At 51.1% G+C, this 17,564-nt stretch overlaps 1 protein-coding gene across 3 annotated transcripts in view; it reads right to left on the bottom strand.

Annotated features, from left to right (window-relative positions):
- The window catches only part of TAF4 (TATA-box binding protein associated factor 4), a 65,337-nt gene that overhangs the window by 7,294 nt on the left and 40,479 nt on the right, over positions 1 to 17,564 (bottom strand). For 2 of the 3 annotated variants that reach the window (XM_019972087.2, XM_070801342.1), the window contains 10 exons: positions 16,970 to 17,092; positions 15,162 to 15,251; positions 14,382 to 14,624; positions 11,822 to 11,969; positions 11,359 to 11,473; positions 10,148 to 10,317; positions 9,719 to 9,849; positions 8,769 to 8,894; positions 7,906 to 7,962; positions 7,351 to 7,470 (listed from right to left, as the gene is read on the bottom strand). In XM_019972087.2, the coding sequence (XP_019827646.2) occupies positions 7,351 to 7,470; positions 7,906 to 7,962; positions 8,769 to 8,894; positions 9,719 to 9,849; positions 10,148 to 10,317; positions 11,359 to 11,473; positions 11,822 to 11,969; positions 14,382 to 14,624; positions 15,162 to 15,251; positions 16,970 to 17,092 (1,323 nt within the window). The remainder of the gene's footprint in view (positions 1 to 7,350; positions 7,471 to 7,905; positions 7,963 to 8,768; positions 8,895 to 9,718; positions 9,850 to 10,147; positions 10,318 to 11,358; positions 11,474 to 11,821; positions 11,970 to 14,381; positions 14,625 to 15,161; positions 15,252 to 16,969; positions 17,093 to 17,564) is intronic. The other variant, XM_070801343.1, reaches the window with a different exon arrangement.

The following is a 17,564-nucleotide window of genomic DNA, read 5'->3' as shown; positions in this document are numbered from 1 at the left end:
GAGACAAGCCGAGACAGTCGGTATCATCCATGAGGTTCTGTAAACCCTATGAGAGCCGATACCCTGTCCTGAGAATGAGCACCCACAGCGCATTCACAAACACTGAGTATCCCTGCTGCCCAGCAGGTCTGCAAAACTCAACAGCATGGCAACACATGGTCCGACACGTGTCCCAGCACTGGTCCTCCACGGCTCCAGGGAGACACGGCCGACCCCATAGTTAGAGCAGGAAGACGTGAGGTGAGCCTAGCACGTCTGTGGTGCGGGAAGGTGAGGAACCTTCCAGAGGCGGCGGGTTAAGTGAGAGGAGAGAGAAGCCAAGCACAAGGGGCTTGTGCTAACTGAGCAGGGCCAGGACAGGAGACCCCACTGCAACCCCCGCCGTGACAGAGGCAGGTAAGGAATGGAAGAGGCAGAGTTAGCAGATTCCCCCAACAAAGGCCCAAGGAGAGCCCGAGGCCCCGAGCAGGGAGCAGTGACACCAGCTGGGAGGAACAGTGGTCAGGGGAACACAGCCCCAGAATTCCCCACAAGACTCTCATTAAGAGAGGAAACGGATTTTCCAGCAGGGACACCTGCAAGCCCACCTGAAGCACCACCCGCAGTGGGACTCCCGGGTGTCACCACCTCCTGAGATGACGCGTCGAGGACACAGCACGGCTGGGGTGACACTCCAGCCACGTTATACCACCTGGATTTCACCGAGAGGAAACTGACAACGCACCCAGAACGAGAGACCGTCTACCAAATACCTGATAAACACTCTTCAAAGTGTCAGGTCAGGAAAGACAAGGAAGCACGGAGGGCTACAGAGACCGAACGCCAGGACAGGGCCCTGCAGCATCAGTGGAGAGCAGGAACGATCAAATACAGGGGAAATGTGCAAAAGCCACGTCGGACTTAAAAAATCCAAACTATACAAAGAACTCTAAAACCTCAATAACAAGAAAACAAACAACCCCATTTTAAAAGTGGATCAAGGATCTTAAAAGGCACCTCACCAAGAAGATATGTAGATATCAAACAAGCACATGAAGAGATGCTCCACATCGTATGTCATTAGGGAAACACAAATTAAAGCAAAGAGACGCTACCACGTAACTATGAGAAAGGCCCAAACCCAGAAGACTGCCAAGGCGAGTGCTGGTGCAGCGTGCGGCGGCAGGGACGCTCGTTCAGCGCTGGTGGGGACGTGGAACAGTACAGTCACTTGGGAAGACAGGAGGGCGGCTTACAGCAAAAGTAAACACCCTCTCACCACACAAAACTGTGTCCCTGGTATTCACCTGAATACGTTCAAAACTCACATCCACATGGAAACCTGTACACAGATGTTTACAGCAGCTGTATTCATAACTGCCAAAACTCAGAAGCAACCAAGATGTCCTTTGGTAGGTGATGTTTAAGTAAAATGTGGTGCACCTAGGCAATGAAATAGCACCAAAATGAAGTGTGTTATCAAGCCATGAAAAGACAGAAGGAACCTTAAATACATTCCGCTATGTGAAAGATGCCAGTAAGAAAAGGTAACATTCTGTCTGGTTTCAACTCTATGACACGGGCAAAGACAGAACTATGGAGTCAGTAAAAAGATCATGGGTTTCCAGGGAGTGGGGGGAGGGAGGGATGAACAGCCAGAGCGCAAAGGATTTTTAGGGCAGTGAAAATGCCCTGTGTGTGACGCTATGCAGGTGGATGCATTATTATACACATTTGTCCAAAAGCACAGAATGTACAACACAAGAGTGAGCCCTGATATGAACTGTGGGCTCTGAGCGGTGATGGGTGCCAATGCAGGTTGGTCAGCTGCAACAAATGCACCATCTGGCGGGGGTGTGGATGATGGGGGAGGCTGTGCCTGCGGGCGGAGGGCAGAGGCTCAGGGGAAACTGTACTGTACGTGCAATTTGACTGTGAACCGAAAACTGCTCTAAAGTATGAAGTTTACTTATTTTAAATTAATTCTGAAAGACAAAATCCAGTAATGTCTTGAGTTCACAGTTATCACAGCACCACTTCACATCAGGAAGTTGAGTAAGGGGTACACAGAAACTCTACTCTTTATGTAACTTTTCTGCAAGTCTAAAATTGGCTCATAATAAAAGTTCTTAAGACATACCCTTAAGGATATAGTCCTAAACTAAAAAAAAAAAAATTAAGCTTTATCTCTGATGAAGAAAAGCACCTGAAAGACTTTTTTAAGTTCCAGATTTTGTGTTCGTTATCACACACAAAACTCACTTTTCCAAAAGTCCAAAATCAGGCACACCCACAATACATGAAACCACGCCCCCTGGGCTTTCAGTGACGTGTCTCCACTGTCTCCTTGAGGTGCTCTATCCCCCCCAACTCCACTCTCCTCCCCACACCCACACCCTCCCCGCTAGTCTCTACTTTGTAGATATTTCAATGCCTAAGACAGAACTTGATCAACATGCCCTTCCCCTAGGCCCTCACCTCCCAGCACAGGGACCCCAGCGGCCAGAGTGGTTGTGGGATTGGTTACACTGAGCAAAAACAAAAAAGAACCAAATATTCTGAGACGAATGGGAACTTGATGTCTCACTGCCTGTGAAGGGACTCCTAAGGAAGGAAGGGGAGGAGACTGGAAGAAGCCCTGAGGTCCTAGACTAGAATTTCAGGACCCACTGGAATGTGTAGGGTCATTCTAGATACAGAGAGGCGCACACACGCACACAACTGTGCACAAACACACGTTCCAGACTGAGTGCTGGGGCCTCCGGGGCCTGGGGCAGGGACCCCGTGGCGACCAGCACGCACAGTGCTCAGACACTGGTCTCCAAATATCACCCTCCACTGCAGGGAAGCTCCCAGGTGCCACGTGGGGGAGGGCAGGGGAGGCACCCGGACACCTCTCATGCTTACAGGTTGAGGGAAACGTTTCAAAAGGATATAGAACCAGCTCGAAGAAGCTTCCACTGATCAATCTAGAAACAACGAGAGCATTGATTACACCCCCTGAACACAGCAGGATCCATGTGTCCACACACGGTGATGAGTGGATGGATGGATGGAGGAGGGTGGGAGGGAGGCTCTTCTTCACAGCAGAAGGCAACCAGTAAATGTGGGGGCATGATGGACACAGCGCCACAGCCTGGCCCCTACCCTGGAGGTCCTGACGCAGTGGGAGCCATGCGTGGGTGCTGAGGCCAGGGGAGGGGTGACAGGGACAGAGCAGTGCATGACCCTGGACCCCTCCTCACACAACACTAATAAACACCAAGGGACTAGACAACTACGCAGTGGGGAAGGCTGCTTTCTTAACCAAGCGCTCAGTCAGGTAATCAAGGCTAAGGTCACTAGCAGCAAGAAGTCCATACTGTCGGCCTAATGACATTGAGGATCGCCCAACAGAACAAGAAGCCTGTCCTCTCTAACACTGTCAGGAATGCAGGCATCAGGCACAGGCTCACAGCACGTGCCAGCTGGACACTGCACACGCCCTGGACAGGTGGTGAAGTGCAAGCAGGTCTGGGAGCCTGGGCCATCGGGGTGTGATGTCCTGATTGCGGGGGGGAGGCGGGTGCAGCGGTAACCTAAGAGCATGTCCAGCATCATCAGCATTTTAGGGGTGATGGATATCCGTCGGGAAAAGATTTTGTACACATCATGTATAACACACAAGTGCATAGGCACACTGCGTGTGTAGAGAAGAGGTGCTGAAATAGAGGTGCTAAGTGTTCAGAACCGAGGATCTGGATATGGAGATTCTCACACTGCTCTTTAAACTTTTCTAAAGATTTGAAACTATTATAAATTAAAAGAAAACATGTTGAAAAACGTTAATATTTTCTGGAAAGACGGTGCCAGCGGCATCAGAGGTTCTTAATCTTCCCAAAGGCCAAAGAAAACCCAGAGCAGCTAGGAAGCAAAACCAAACGCCAGCAGGCAACACATAGAACAAAACCAATGGAGACGAGCTGCAAGCAGCCACAAGCCTGGAGACTACCTCAAAACTATGCGCGGAAAGCTGCTGGGCACCTTTGAGGTCTCAAACCCTCGGGGTCTTCACCAAGAAGAAGGGCAGGTTCACCTGAGAGCGGCCACTAGACCGGGCTGGTACTCTGACTGTGGCCTTGCCACCAGGAGCTCTGCCTGTGACCAGCCAGGGGCCCACACGAGAGGAGCGTACTCCTCTGAAGCTGAGCAGGACAGGACAGAGGAGACAAAAAGGTCCAGCTAAGAGTCGAGAGGGGCAGAGCCAAGAATCACAGACAGCACACGGGTCACCATGTGGAAACTATGGAAGAGGAGCTCAGTGAAGCCAGCACATCTTCAAACTGCCTCCTCCTGAAGGTTTAAGACCACACGGTTCACACAAAAGTGAACCACGAAAAGGCTGAACCCCAGACAAGCTGCCCTAAGGAAAAATGAGAATAAGGAGCAGAACACCACCCAGAGAGATAATGGAAAACACCAGAGACACAATCAAGAAGAGATCAAAACTATCATGTCTATTTCCAAACAGAGACACTGAGAAAATGATAAAATGCGTGAAGAACAACATAAATCAGGATTAGCAAAACTTGGAAAATGAGCTGAACAAAGTCAAGGAAAAACTAGAAACAAAAGAGAATTTCAGTTGAGAAATGAAGACTACACTAAAAAAGAGCACAGGAGCAAATAAAACAAGTAAGGAAGAAAGAAGACAGTGAGGATGATAAAAAGCACCAAACTTTTTAAAAGAGAGATGAAAAGGATATAAGAGAACAGGCAAATACTGACAGTAGATACGAAAGATACAACATATGAATAACAGGAATATCTGAAGACGAAAACAAAAACAAAAAAAACATTCAAGAAAATGTTCCTGAATACAAAAACATTCAAACTGCATGTTGAACGAACACAACCTCTCCCCAAGAACAACAACCTAAAAACAGCCGATTCCAGGTAAAATGCTTGGCTTTAAGGGAAAAGAATTCTGTGGGCAACTTCGGGCAGAAAGAACATATGAAACACAAGAGAAATAAAATCAGACAGTCATCAGACAGACAGCAAACCTTTTACACCAGGAGAAAATATCTAATGTAACTACTTACTCAAGGAAGAGTCTCAAGCAAAGAACATGTGAGCCAAGGATTTTATAGCTATCAAAACTGTCGTCAATGTGCACAAATCTGGGGAACTCAGCCCCCAGGAAACATCCCAAAAGAATCCAACAGAGAATAAGATTTGGAAAGTCAAATGACTAAACAGATATCCCCACAGACTAGTCAGTATTAACCATCAAGTTACTTATGGAACTAAGACTACCATGAAACAGCCATGTGACGTAACCAAAACACACGCGAGTGACCGTCCTTGCCCGAGTACAGCCCACCCTACGTCCTCATTCCCGATGTCCAGCCAAAAGCCCAAGGCCTTTCCTAGGAGTAAGGATCATACCCCATGCAAGACCCACCCTGACCTCACAGGGAAGGCAAATGTGCCGACTGAGCCCCGCTGGGTGGGATTCCCACAGACCCTACTGAACGCCAAAGCAAGACACAAACACACATGTTCAAGATGAGCAGCCGGTTGCTGAACTTAAACAAGCATTGACACTCTTCAGAGGATGATGATATATCGTTCACAACGTCCAGCATATAAGTGACAATGACTAGACATGCAGAGAGACAGGAAGCTGTTACCACACTTGCAGGGAAGAGCAGTCAACAGAGATTGAGTCAAGATGACCCAGATGTTGGATTTGACAAACCATCAGAGCAGCTTTTACAAAAAGGTTCCAAGAATGACGGGAAAATCTGGCTTCAATAAGGAGCAGACAGGGAAATATCAGCAAAGAATTAGCAATGATTAAAAAAAAAAAAAAAAAGACCTAGGCAGAAATCCCAAAGCTGCAAATATGTCAACAAAGGAAAACTTCACTGGACAGGCAAGATGATAGATAATCTGAAGATAGATCAGTAGAGATTATCCAGTCTCGAACAAAGAAAGTGATTACAGAAAAACAGGTACAGACTCAAGAGACCCACAGGGCAATGTCAAGAGAACTAACAGAGGTATACCTGGGAAACCCCACAGGAAAAGACTGAAACAGAGAAAGGTTTGAGGAAGTAAAGGCAAAAGTGCTGCAAATTTGAGGAGAAACCGTGACCTACCAACCGAAGAAGCTCAGAGAAGCCCCAGCAGAGGTCAAGAGAACCAAGTCTAAACAAACAAAGACGACAAACTCCTAAGAAGCAAGACAGTCATCCTGAAACTCATGACTAACAGGAAACAAGGATCGACATCACAGTGGAGCCCTGAATACTACGCAACAACTTCCTTCAGGGTGCAGACGGTCACACGTTCACGGCTGTGTTCAGCTCTAAGAAAGAACAGGAGCTCTGTAATTCTGCAGAGCACACTGGAACACCTCCCATCTTCTTCGTGAGCTGGAGCAAGACAACACGACTAAATGAGAATAGGAGCTCCCTCAGAAAAGAGAGAGAGACCAGCACTAAACTAGGCCTCAGGAGATAGGGAAATGTAAAGTAGCTAAAATTCTTAGAATCGCTTTCCCTGTTCGTCTGTCATTCTATTAAATTTAGTTATACGTATCTGGATTTGCTTGGCCTATTCAAGAAGGTGACAGAAATTAACTTTAGAAAAAACAGAGCTGAAAGAAAAAAACTGGGACTACTCAGGGAAAATTTCATTCAAAATTTTGAGGAGGAAATTCAACCACTTTCGAGTAAACACAAGCTGAAAAGACCCCATCACCACGTAGACTGCACTACCAGCAACCCTAAATGCTGTCCTTCGAGCCCAAGAGCAATCCTGCCGATGGAGACCCGGAGCTCAGGGAGGGGCACAAAACATCAGAAATGGCAAATCAGCAAGGAAATATAAAAGACAATGTTCTCTTTCTCCCTGAGATTCACAACTGGCAGTTTAAAGAAAAAAAATCACGATACTTTAAAGGAGGATTTGTAATTATATATAAAGATACAACAGCAAGCACAACAGGGAACTAACAAAATGTGGACAAGCAGAACCAGGCCACAGCTTCCTTGTGCTGGGATCTGGGCTCACCTCATGTCCACACTCAATGAGGACAGTCACCTCAAGGAAGGTCACTCTGCTGACTGAATGCCCCGCATGGCCTCCCAAGTCAGCCTAAACCTCACTGTATAAGCTACAGAGATCAAACCTCCTCCTGCAAAGGGATGGCTCAAGTGACATCCACAAATAGGTTGATTTGATATAAAGCATCGAATGCAAAACGTATTCTGAGGGCGGTGAGACAACATGTAAATGGTGCGAAAGCCCGACTCCCTGGAGGGTGAGCGGGAGGCCGACGCCCGAGGCCCTCCATCCCCTGTCCCTGCATCCGAGCGGTACCTCTGGTCCCGATCCCGGTCCCGGGGAGTCCACTTTCCTCTTTTTCCGGGGCCCGATGGCGGCTAGTGCTGTGAGGTTGGCATCTCGCTGCCTCATCTGTGCCAGTTCTTGTTGCTGCATCTTTGTTTTGAAAAGCAAACAGAGACTGTCATTTCATGCATCTTTTTTTTCTTACTACAAAAGTAATACACAGACACCAAAGGGTTTTCCAAATTTTTCTAAACTTTTAGTTTGACTTTTTTTTTAAACAGGAAGTATAGTTTACAATCATAAAAGTAGTAAAGCAATAATAAAAACATTTTTTTAAAGCTCAGAAAACATGAGCAAATTTTGAGAGTACGGAGATCAGATGCCCCAAATGAGAAATTACCATGAAATGTAAAAGCAGGACACAAACGGTTTGCACAGGCAAACACCTGGAGAGGTGTTGGCCGCTACGTGGAAGCCACTGCAGGCACACCATCACTTCCTCAGCCTCTCTCACCCATCAGCGCTCAGGCTGAACACACATACTTTCCAGTGTGCCGTGCAGGTTCTTGGACTAGAAAAGCTTACCTCCTTTGCCTTCTGTTTCAACCTTAACTGTTCTGGATCTTCTTGTCTGGATCGAGACTATTTTTTCAAACAGGTAAAAAAGAAAAATAAGTTATGACCTAAACATTTCTCATCCGACAAACACGTTACCTTATTTGTGACATAACAAAATCTAAGTCTTACAACAGAAAACATCAAATTTTTTAAATGCTTCTAGCCAAAAGATGAAAATTTATCATCACAAAAAACAAACATTTTTGAGAAAATCAATACCACTTGGACAGAAGAACCATGGTGTGGCCTGTGGCAGGTCTGCCAACTGCAGAATCTGATGTGATATGACACAAGGATGTGCGTGCAGGCAGCCCACAGGGCTCCGCTCAGCTAGGGACCTGCCCACAGTGAGTAACCGCTGCTGTTCGAATGCTCCCCGCCCCATGCACCGTGTCATGAGGTCACCCCCAAATACTGCTCGGGCTCCTGGACACCCCAAGTATGTGTATGAGTGCTTGGGCTCCTGGACACCCCAAACGTGTGTGTGAGCGCTGCAGCTCCTGGACACCCCGAATGTGTGTGTGAGCACTCTGGCTCCCAGACACCCCGAGCGTGTGTGTGAGCGCTTGGGCTACTGGACACCCTGAACGTGTGTGTGAGCACTCCGACTCCCAGACACCCAGAGTGTGTGTGTGAGCGCTCAGGCTACTGGACACCCCAAACGTGTGTGTGAGCGCTCCAGCTCCCGGACACCCCGAATGTGTGTGTGAGCACTCCGGCTCCCGGACACCCCGAGCGTGTATGTGAGCGCTCCGGCTCCCGGACACCCCGAGCGTGTGTGTGAGCACTCAGATGCAGATGGGAAAGCTGAGTGACCCACAAGCACTTGCCTTTGCTGCCCGCATTAAGATCTCTCTTTCCTGTTCGTCTTTTCTCTGTTTTTCAATTTGATCAAGCTGTTCAAAAAATTTGAGCTGAGCCCGGACATCACTTGCCTGTTCGTATCTGTCATCATCCTACAAAAAAGTGAAAACACTGTTTGTGATAAACTTGGGAGCCCAGCCAGACAGTCGGCGTACCGCTTCCGGCCTCCCTCAGCCCAATCCCCAGGCTAGTGCGCAGACTCCAACGTCCCCCCTCCACCTCCCAGCTCCACATCTGATAAGTGCTCTGGACGCTCACATGCCGTCGCAGGTGAGTCTCCTTGGGGCTCACGGGGAAGTTTCCATTTTATACACTTTAGCATCACTTGATTTTTTTTTTTTTTTGGTGCCAAAATCCAGGACTGAACATCATTTGATTTTTTTTAAGTGACAGCTAAAAGTTTTATAGCAACATAAAAAAACTTTTTTTTAAAGCAAACGGCTACATGCTTTTATTCCAAATGCTGCTCTGAAGGCAGTGCCTGGTAGGGCTCGGCAAGCACCTGGCTGCTCCATGGTGCCCTGAAAGAGGCCCTCCACAGAACAAAACGGAGTGCTGCTCCAAGTCACAGGAGGGCAGGACCCCCTCGGGTCTGCAGGGACAGCTGGGGCCTCAGGTGCAAGGACTCCAGGGGAGTGGGGAGAATGGGTAGGAAGACTCCACCCACTGCAGAGCTGAAGAGGCCCCTGCCTAGACCAGCAGATCAGCTCTTAACCCAGAGGCCAGGTCCCCTCGGGATCCTGCTCCCCAGCCAGGTGGACGGCACCCAAGGGCGCCATGGGGCTGAAAGCAATAGCCTCTTCCCCAAATCCAGTTCTGGGAAAACTCCAAACAGGCTAGACACGTGGCTGCCTACCTCTGCACCCTCCCCCAGGGAGGGACGACAGGGAGTGTCCCCCAGGGAAATGGCAGTTACCTTGTAAGAGAAGTTCTTCTGCTGGGCCGTCTCCGATATCTTCTCCACCAAGTTCTGCAGCCTCTGCTGCGTGGCATGTGACACATAACTCACCACGTCTGGGTGCAACTCCGTGATGCCGTGTTTCTTCCCTGGGGACAGGCAGCACTTTACCATCACTGGAGCTCTGTTCTTCCCTTCACTGTCTTCCTCTTATTCACTGGTTATGGTTTTGTGCGACCCGAGGGCACCCCAGGCAGGCCCGCAGGGGAGGGGGTCTACACCTGCTTCCCTGAGACCACCACTGTCAACCCCATGGAAAGCACAGTCCTGGCAAAACAGGTGACCAGGAACAAGGTGTGTCCCCCAGCCCAGGACAGTTCCACACTGAGCATGCAGCTGTGGTCCACGCCAAGCCCACATGGAGGGCCCAACATCCCAGGGCTGTACCTATTTCTAATATCCTTCTCTGCAGAGGTGCTGGAAGTAGGAAGGTCTCGTCTTTGCAGGACCTTGTCAGGGTGCCCACCAACTCAGAGTTTGTGGCCAATATCCTCGCGCTTTCTTCTGACAGGTTCACTCCAGCCATGGACGCTACATCATTGATGTCATCATCATCCCTTCAGGAAACAAGAGGCGGCGACTCTAACTCAATGAGGGGTAAAACTCTGCGAACTCTGACCCTCAAGCAGGGCTTTCTAACCACTGGAAAGGCACTAACTTATCCTGCATCCTCCTGACCCTCGCCTGGAACCTGCAGCCTCGCAAAGCATCTGGTCACTGTGGAAGAATTGGTTCTAGACAACAAGACCTGGGCACTGGGCATGCTGCTGCCATTGTGTGTCACTGGTCCCAGGCCCCCAGGGTAGGCAGGCAGCCCCAGTCATGGCTTTCCCAGAGCTGTCACCTGAGTGTTCAGCTAGGACTCAACCCCACCAGGCCCATCTGGTTGACTTGCTCTGCATATCTGGCTCCCTCACCTGCAGAAGGAATCGTGGCTTCTGGGAGCCCTCGTTTCTTTCCTCTCTGACCCGCCGGTGGACGTGTCTCCCACCTCCACAACCTCCCTCACCCTCGTGAGCATCCTTCCCACCCTGCCCGGCCCCTACCTCCTTGCCCTGCCTGGAGCCCAGCTCTGATGTGGGCCCCGAAGGCTCCCAGTGCTGCCAACACCAGGCCTGCTCCCTAAACCGTTTTGGGGCCGGAGCATCTGTGAAGGGAAGGACCAACGGGCCCCCAACATGTGCACACTTCACTACCTCTGGACTGAAACCAGAGGAGATACCGCAGCCATTCCTAGGGCAACACTCAGACCAGCTGCCCGTCAAGAGACCAGAGCACAGAACCTCTAAAGGCTCTGAAACTGATGGAAGGACATGGGACGCGTCCTCTATGAGGACCATGATGCACTCAGAAGGCTGAGCCATCATATCTCAGAAACAAACCTCCTGCCAGCTTGCACAGAGTCAGCTGGCTTGCCTTCCCACCCTGTGTCTGCAGCAAACCTCCCCGAGTTGCTTAGTGGGAAAACACACAAATGGAGATCAGAGCTGAGCGTGGAGGGGATGCAGCGTCAAAAGGTGCCAAGGAGCGCTCGCTCCTAGGCACAGGCCGGCACCCACGTGGCCTTCCCTCTGGCGCCTCTTGTACACACTCCTTACCGAAACGAGCCTCCCCCAGGCTCCTTGAGTTTATTTTTCTGTGCAGCAGCAGCTTGTGCGGAGACAGTAGAAAGAGCTTTGGTTCCAGGTAACACAGCAGGTTTCACCACAGGGACTGCAGAGCAAGAGACAAGGGTGTACCCCCTGCACAGACTCGTGCCAGGGCTGGGTGGGCCGAGGGAGGCCGTTACCCACAACCCGCCACGAGGAAGATTCCTAAACAGTAAGAAACACCACGTTACTAACTCTAAACTAGAGTAAAAGTGCAGGCAGCCTCTCTCAAGTGCTTATTTTCCTGCATTTCATCAAACTTTCTGAGGTGTAAGAATGACTACTGGTAAGGAATCCAGTCCTCTAAAAACCATGCTGCCAGGGTGGGGACTGAAGGGCACAGTGAAGCAGCCAAGCTTGAGCTATGAGTCCCACAGTGACGAGGACCACGCGGACAGGGTCAGGCACTCACCTGGCTGCAGCTGGTTCAGCTGGATCTGCTGGGGCGTGGTGAGCACGATGCGGTTGTGGGGCTGCCGGAGCGCGACCATGGGCGTCTGCGTCAGTGTCACCTGCGGCGGCCGGATCAGTGCCCCAGGCTTGGGCGGCGGCTGGATCACCTGGGGAGAGCCCGTGGGGCGCGTGAGCACACACCCCCACCCCGAAAGGGGCTGCTGGCACCCGTCCCCAGCGCAGGGTCCCAGCCATCCCAAAGGACCGGGCAGGCTGGATGGTGCCCCAGGTCTAGTGCCTCCACACCAGCTCGAGCTCCTGGAGCAGAGCCGCACATGGGGCCCTGAGGTCAGCACCCAGGGACAGGGTCCAGAGAGCTCCTGAACCAGCAGGAACAAGCGGCTTCTCCCCAGATGCCAGCATGGGTGCCAGGGCCACCTCACACCCACCACAGCCTCAGGCCAGATGCTCAAAACCCAGTTTCTGAGTTTTACAACAGTCACCTGGGGGCTTGCCCTGTGCTACAGGCACTCGAGGAGGGGGCTGGGGGGGTGCCCTAGACCACGTTATCTCTGCAATAAATCCTGTGGAAATTCATGCCGTCCAGAAGAACAGATGCACGATGGCCCCCGGAGGTTCAGGCCACGTTCTGGCACAAGCTCAGGGAAAAGCCTCAGGGTTTCCTGTCCCCACAGGCTTCAGGGACAGCAGGCGACGATCGCAGGGCCTGACTCTGTGTCTCGTCCTTCTGCTGCAATGAAGCAGGACCAAGGCAGAGCCCTACCCTTGGGGAGGGGCGCAGGGAGCCCTGCCCTCACACTGGCACACTGGCTCAAGGCACACTGGCCCCAGCCGTGGCCAGCAGACACTTCTCCATCTCTGTGGAGCCCATCTTCGTCACCACCAATGAAGGCAGAAATAAACACAGATTTCAACTTGAGCAGGTGAGAGACCAGCACTCCCCTCATGACTCTGATGACCACCTGAGTATCACTTGGGCGTTATCATAAAATACATACTCTACAACCTACGAAAGTAACACAAAGACCTGCATTTGTTTGATTAAATTTCTTAACTGTCTATAGGAACATTCAAAAAATCTAAGATCATGGCATCTGGTCCCATCACTTCGTGGCCAATAGATGGGGGGAAAGTGCCATATTTTCTTTTCTTGGGCTCCAAAATCACCGCAGACAATGATGACAGCCATGAAATGAAAAGGTGCTTGCTCCTCGGGAAAAAAAGCTATGACAAACCTAGACAATGTATTAAAAAACAAAGACATCACACTTTGCCGACAAAGGTCCATATAGTCAAAGCTAGTTTTTCCAGGAGTCATGTACGGATGTGAGAGTTGGACCATAAAGAAGGCTGAGCGCCGAAGAATTGATGCTTTTGAACTGTGGTATTGGAGAAGACTCTTGAGAGTTCCCTGGACTGCAAGGAGATCAAATCAGTCGAACCTAAAGGAAATCAATCCTGAATATTCATTGGAAGGACTGATGCTGAAGCTGAAGCTCCAATACTATGGCTACCTGATGTGAAGAGACGACTCAGTGGGAAAGACCCTGATGCTGGGAAAGGCTGAAGGCAGAAGAAGGGGACAACAGAGGACGAGATGGTTGAATGGCATCACTGACTCGATGGACATGAATTTGAGCAAGCTCTGGGAGATGCTGAAGGACAGAGAAGCCTGGCATGCAGCAGTGCATGGAGTGGCAAAGAGTTGGATACCACTGAGCAACTGATAAACAGCAGCAGGAACAAAGGACCTTCCCAGGTGACTCAGCAGTAAAGAATCTGTCTTCAGCCCAGGAGACACAGGTTCAATCCCTAGGTCAGGAAGATCCCCTAGAGAAGTAAATGGCAACCCACTCCAGTATTCTTGCCCAGAAATCCCCATCGACAGAGCAGCCTGGAGGGCTACAGTCCATGGGGTCACGAGTTGGACACGACTGAGCACACACACGCAACTTAGGAACAAAACCCCTTTGAAATTAGAGGGGGAAAAAAAAACAGCAACTGCCTTTCTATGCTTGGCGAACTCCACCTGCCTGCTGGAGCAGGTTCAAACCTCACTCTTTCCAGCAGAGATGCCTTCTCCACAGCTGCACAACCAGAACCTGGATCGGAACCACACCACACCACCCGGATCAGTGCCAATCCACCATCAGCAGCTGCACACCTGGGAAGCTCAAGGCCCCGAACCACGGCTGCAGAGCTGGGTCCTAAGCCATGAAAACTGACGTGCCCAACGCTCAGCACTTGCGTTGGTTCCATGTGTTTGGGCCATGGCTCCTGATTGAAGACAACGCCCGGCTGAGATGCACCACACACACGCTGTGTCCACTTAACCCAGGGACACTCTGAACCGTCGTACAGATAATGGACGTGCCTGAGGGTAGAAGCCGACAGGCTTACTTTGCTTTACTGAGAAATAAACTACGAACCTGCAGGGCCCTCATCTCAACCTGACAGTTCACTACTCAGGACTTAACACCCCAAACTCCCCCTGCCAGTTTCTCTGGGCCACAGGCAGGTGGGCAGGTGGGGAGCAGGGCAAGGCTCGGCCTTCATACCAGCGGTGTGGGCTGCCCCTGCTTGCCGACGCCCACCTGTGTGGGCTGCGTGAGGCTGATGACAGGGGGCTGGAGGGCGCTGGTCACGGTGGCCGCCGTCTTCCCGGCCGTGCGCTGGACCGAGCCACTGAGCACCACGGCGGTGAGTGCAGTGGTGGCCTGTGAGGCCGGTGGCTGCTGCTGGCTCTGCTGGATGAAGGCCGCGGAGTCGGGGGTCAGCTGTCTCAAAGCGGGCAAGCTCCTCTGGGCGGAAAGACAGACATGGGGTCGGCTGGCAGCACTACCCCTTCTTCTGACCCAAAAACACATGACCCTGAGAATACGCCCCAGCGTCGGTGTGGGGCTTCAAGGGACCCAAGTGTCAGCACCCCACACTGTCACTGCCGCTGGGCAGGGTCACCCTCAGTGAGAACTGGCTGGAAACATTTAAACACCAACCAGAAGCGGCATTTCTGACAGGCGGTTAAAGCGCATTAGGGCAGCAGAGGCGTCTGAGTGACACCTGCCTCCCAGCAGTACAGCCCCTTCAGCCTTGGGCACACGGGCCACCCTCTAAGGGGACAGGGCCCTTCTGGATCCTCAGGTGCAACACGACACTGTGGTCCCAGCAGTGGGGGGTCTCGAAACTTACAGCAAAGCCTCCAAAGAGAACACTTAACAGTCTGTCTCAGGGGCTTGAAAGCTGCAAATGCACCGGTGACAACCGGCAAGTCCACCCTCCCCAGAGGAGCCCGCCCCGCCCCAGCCAACACTGGGCGCTCGCAGCGGGCTTCGGATTACCTTCAGGAAAGGCACAAGGTAAGGTTGAGGTGAAGAGTTAAGTTCTCGGTATAACCTACTAGTGAAATCTTCTGCTTCGATTTTTCCATCCTTAAAGACAAAATTCACATTAAAATTCCTCTGTGAATACAAGTCTGCACACATGTATCTTTATTCAGTATTTCTCCAGGTCTCGAGTTTTACAAACAGTTATTCCTCCCTCCAGGCTGTGGGCTCACTGTACCTCTCCTCAACTTTCTTACTACCACCGCACATCAGGCATTCTGCCAGGAGAAAGACAAGCCTAAAAGTACCCTTGAGACCAAGTCAGAAGGTAAGGCAGGCCAGGGACACCCTTCCCTGGAGAAACCACAGCTACACTGAGACCCCAGAGCAGCTGGGGTGCCACAGAGAGAAGCACATGCCCAGATGAGAGGGGCCACAGCAAGCGGGCATGAGCCCGGGAGGACCAGAGGTGGGCAGGGACGGGGCAGCACAGGTGCCCTGGAGGCGTGAGCACTGACCCAGCTGGCTCTGCCCACACCCAGGAGTCCTATGAGACAAGGTGCCTACCTGCACCCTCTCACGTGGGGTCACCTCCCACCAGCCTCCAAGCCCGGGGCTGCTGGGCCCAAGTCAAGGAGGGAGCAGTCAGGGCTGCAAAGAGGGCAGGACGGGGGTCCCAGAACCCTGAGAAGGGCACAGCACAGGGGGATAGCGCTGGGCTCTTCTGGGAAGTGAGAGAGATGGTGAGATGAGCCTGTGCTTCCAGTCCCAGGAGGGGCTGCAGACAAGGGGCCGTGGGAAGAAAGAACAGCGTGTATTTTACTACAAATGTTCATTAAAAGGTAAACTGTAACTGAAACAAATAAAAACCTGGGAGTTCTTGTTCCTCTCAGGTGAGACTGTTTTTCAATCTCTTAGTTTCCTGAAAATATTTAAGGCGCGTCTGAAGTGATCATTTCTGCTGTGAGAGCGCAACTTCACTCCTTTCCAGCCCCAAACCCACGTGTCCAGCACAGGGGCAGCTCCCCTCCAGCTACAGCCCGTGGCATGGAAGAGAGGCTGCAAGCGGAGGGTCAGCGCTGACAAACCCAGCAGCAGCAGGACAGAAATGGCCATCAGCCCATGTGCTAAACCACCAGGCTTCCTGGACAAAGAAACTGAGAGCAAGGAAAGAGCGGGAAGCAGGGGACCCCAGGCTAACAGCGACACAGAGGCAACAGCCAGAAGTGAACCTGACGACCGACCAAGCCCTGCAGGTGACACTGGACTCAGCTTCCAGAAGCCTGGGGGCTGCGAGGATCCCCAGGCTCCCAGGTTATGTCCAGGAATCGGGGCTTGATACCTAGAGACTGGAGAGGGTCTGTGGCAGCAACACGGCACAGTAGACGGAAAGCCAGGTAGGTAAGAACTCAGGGCCTATGAAGCCTTCAGCTGGCCCGCAAGGGCTCGTCACTCTCCCTTCCACTTCCGTGTCACTCAAAATCCTCCGTGGAAGACGTGGAGGAATGAGAGGGAAAGCCCTTAAAACACCCACCATCTCTTTGGTGAATTCACATCAGTCCTGTGTGGCCAGCATGCCAAGCGACTGATGTGGAAAAGGAGATGCTGGGAGAGCTGTCCAGCTGCGAGGCTCCGAGAAGCCAGGGGTGAGAGCGTCAGGGCAAGGGGAGAGGGGCCCAGACTGCAGCCGCCGCCCCCACCCCGGTAGACTGCAGCCGCCACCCCCGGTAGCCAAGTACTGTGCTCTAAGGCAGGGGCCGGCGTGCAGGCTGGCATAGCCAAGTACTGCGCTCTAAGGCAGGGGCCGGCGTGTGGACTCTTACCAGCAGATTCTGTACCAGTTCTTTCACGTTAGCAGCCGTCTCTGTAGACTGTTTACCAGACGAAGCCAGTTTTATTAACGTAGATAAAAAATTTTTACATTTCTTCACGTTTTCCATAGTTTCCTGGATAGAAATTAAGAAGGTATAAGTGAAAAACTCTTACAAAGCAGACTGTTATCATAGCCTTTGGTCTAACTAAGATGCTGTGTATCATACAAGAAATGTGTATTTCTTCTCTAAAATGTCTTTCGGGAAAATGCAGTTACTCTCATCGCCTGATGATGGGAGTATAAGCCAAAACATGTGCTCCCAAGGCACAGATCAAATTCACAGCTCACTCAGCCCAGCAACTCTTTGAGAAATGTAACTGATAAATGCAAAAAGACAATCTACAAGACATTCACTGTGATGTTTCTTATCGTAAAGAAAAACCGATACCTAAGTGCACAATAAAAGGAACAGAATCATGACACAGCTACTAAAAAAGATGCTGAAAAACACTCAGCAAAGAAGCATGAAAAAGTTTTAAATCACAAACAGAGCACAATCCCCCTGGTTTAAACATTCATCCGCATGTAGGAAAATCGCTGGAAAT

The sequence above is a fragment of the Bos indicus genome, chromosome 13, assembly GCF_029378745.1.
Source record: "Bos indicus isolate NIAB-ARS_2022 breed Sahiwal x Tharparkar chromosome 13, NIAB-ARS_B.indTharparkar_mat_pri_1.0, whole genome shotgun sequence".
Classification (NCBI taxonomy): Eukaryota; Metazoa; Chordata; class Mammalia; order Artiodactyla; family Bovidae; genus Bos; species Bos indicus.
The sequence above is the reverse complement of the archived record's forward strand: the minus strand, read 5'-3'. Positions and strand labels throughout refer to the sequence as shown.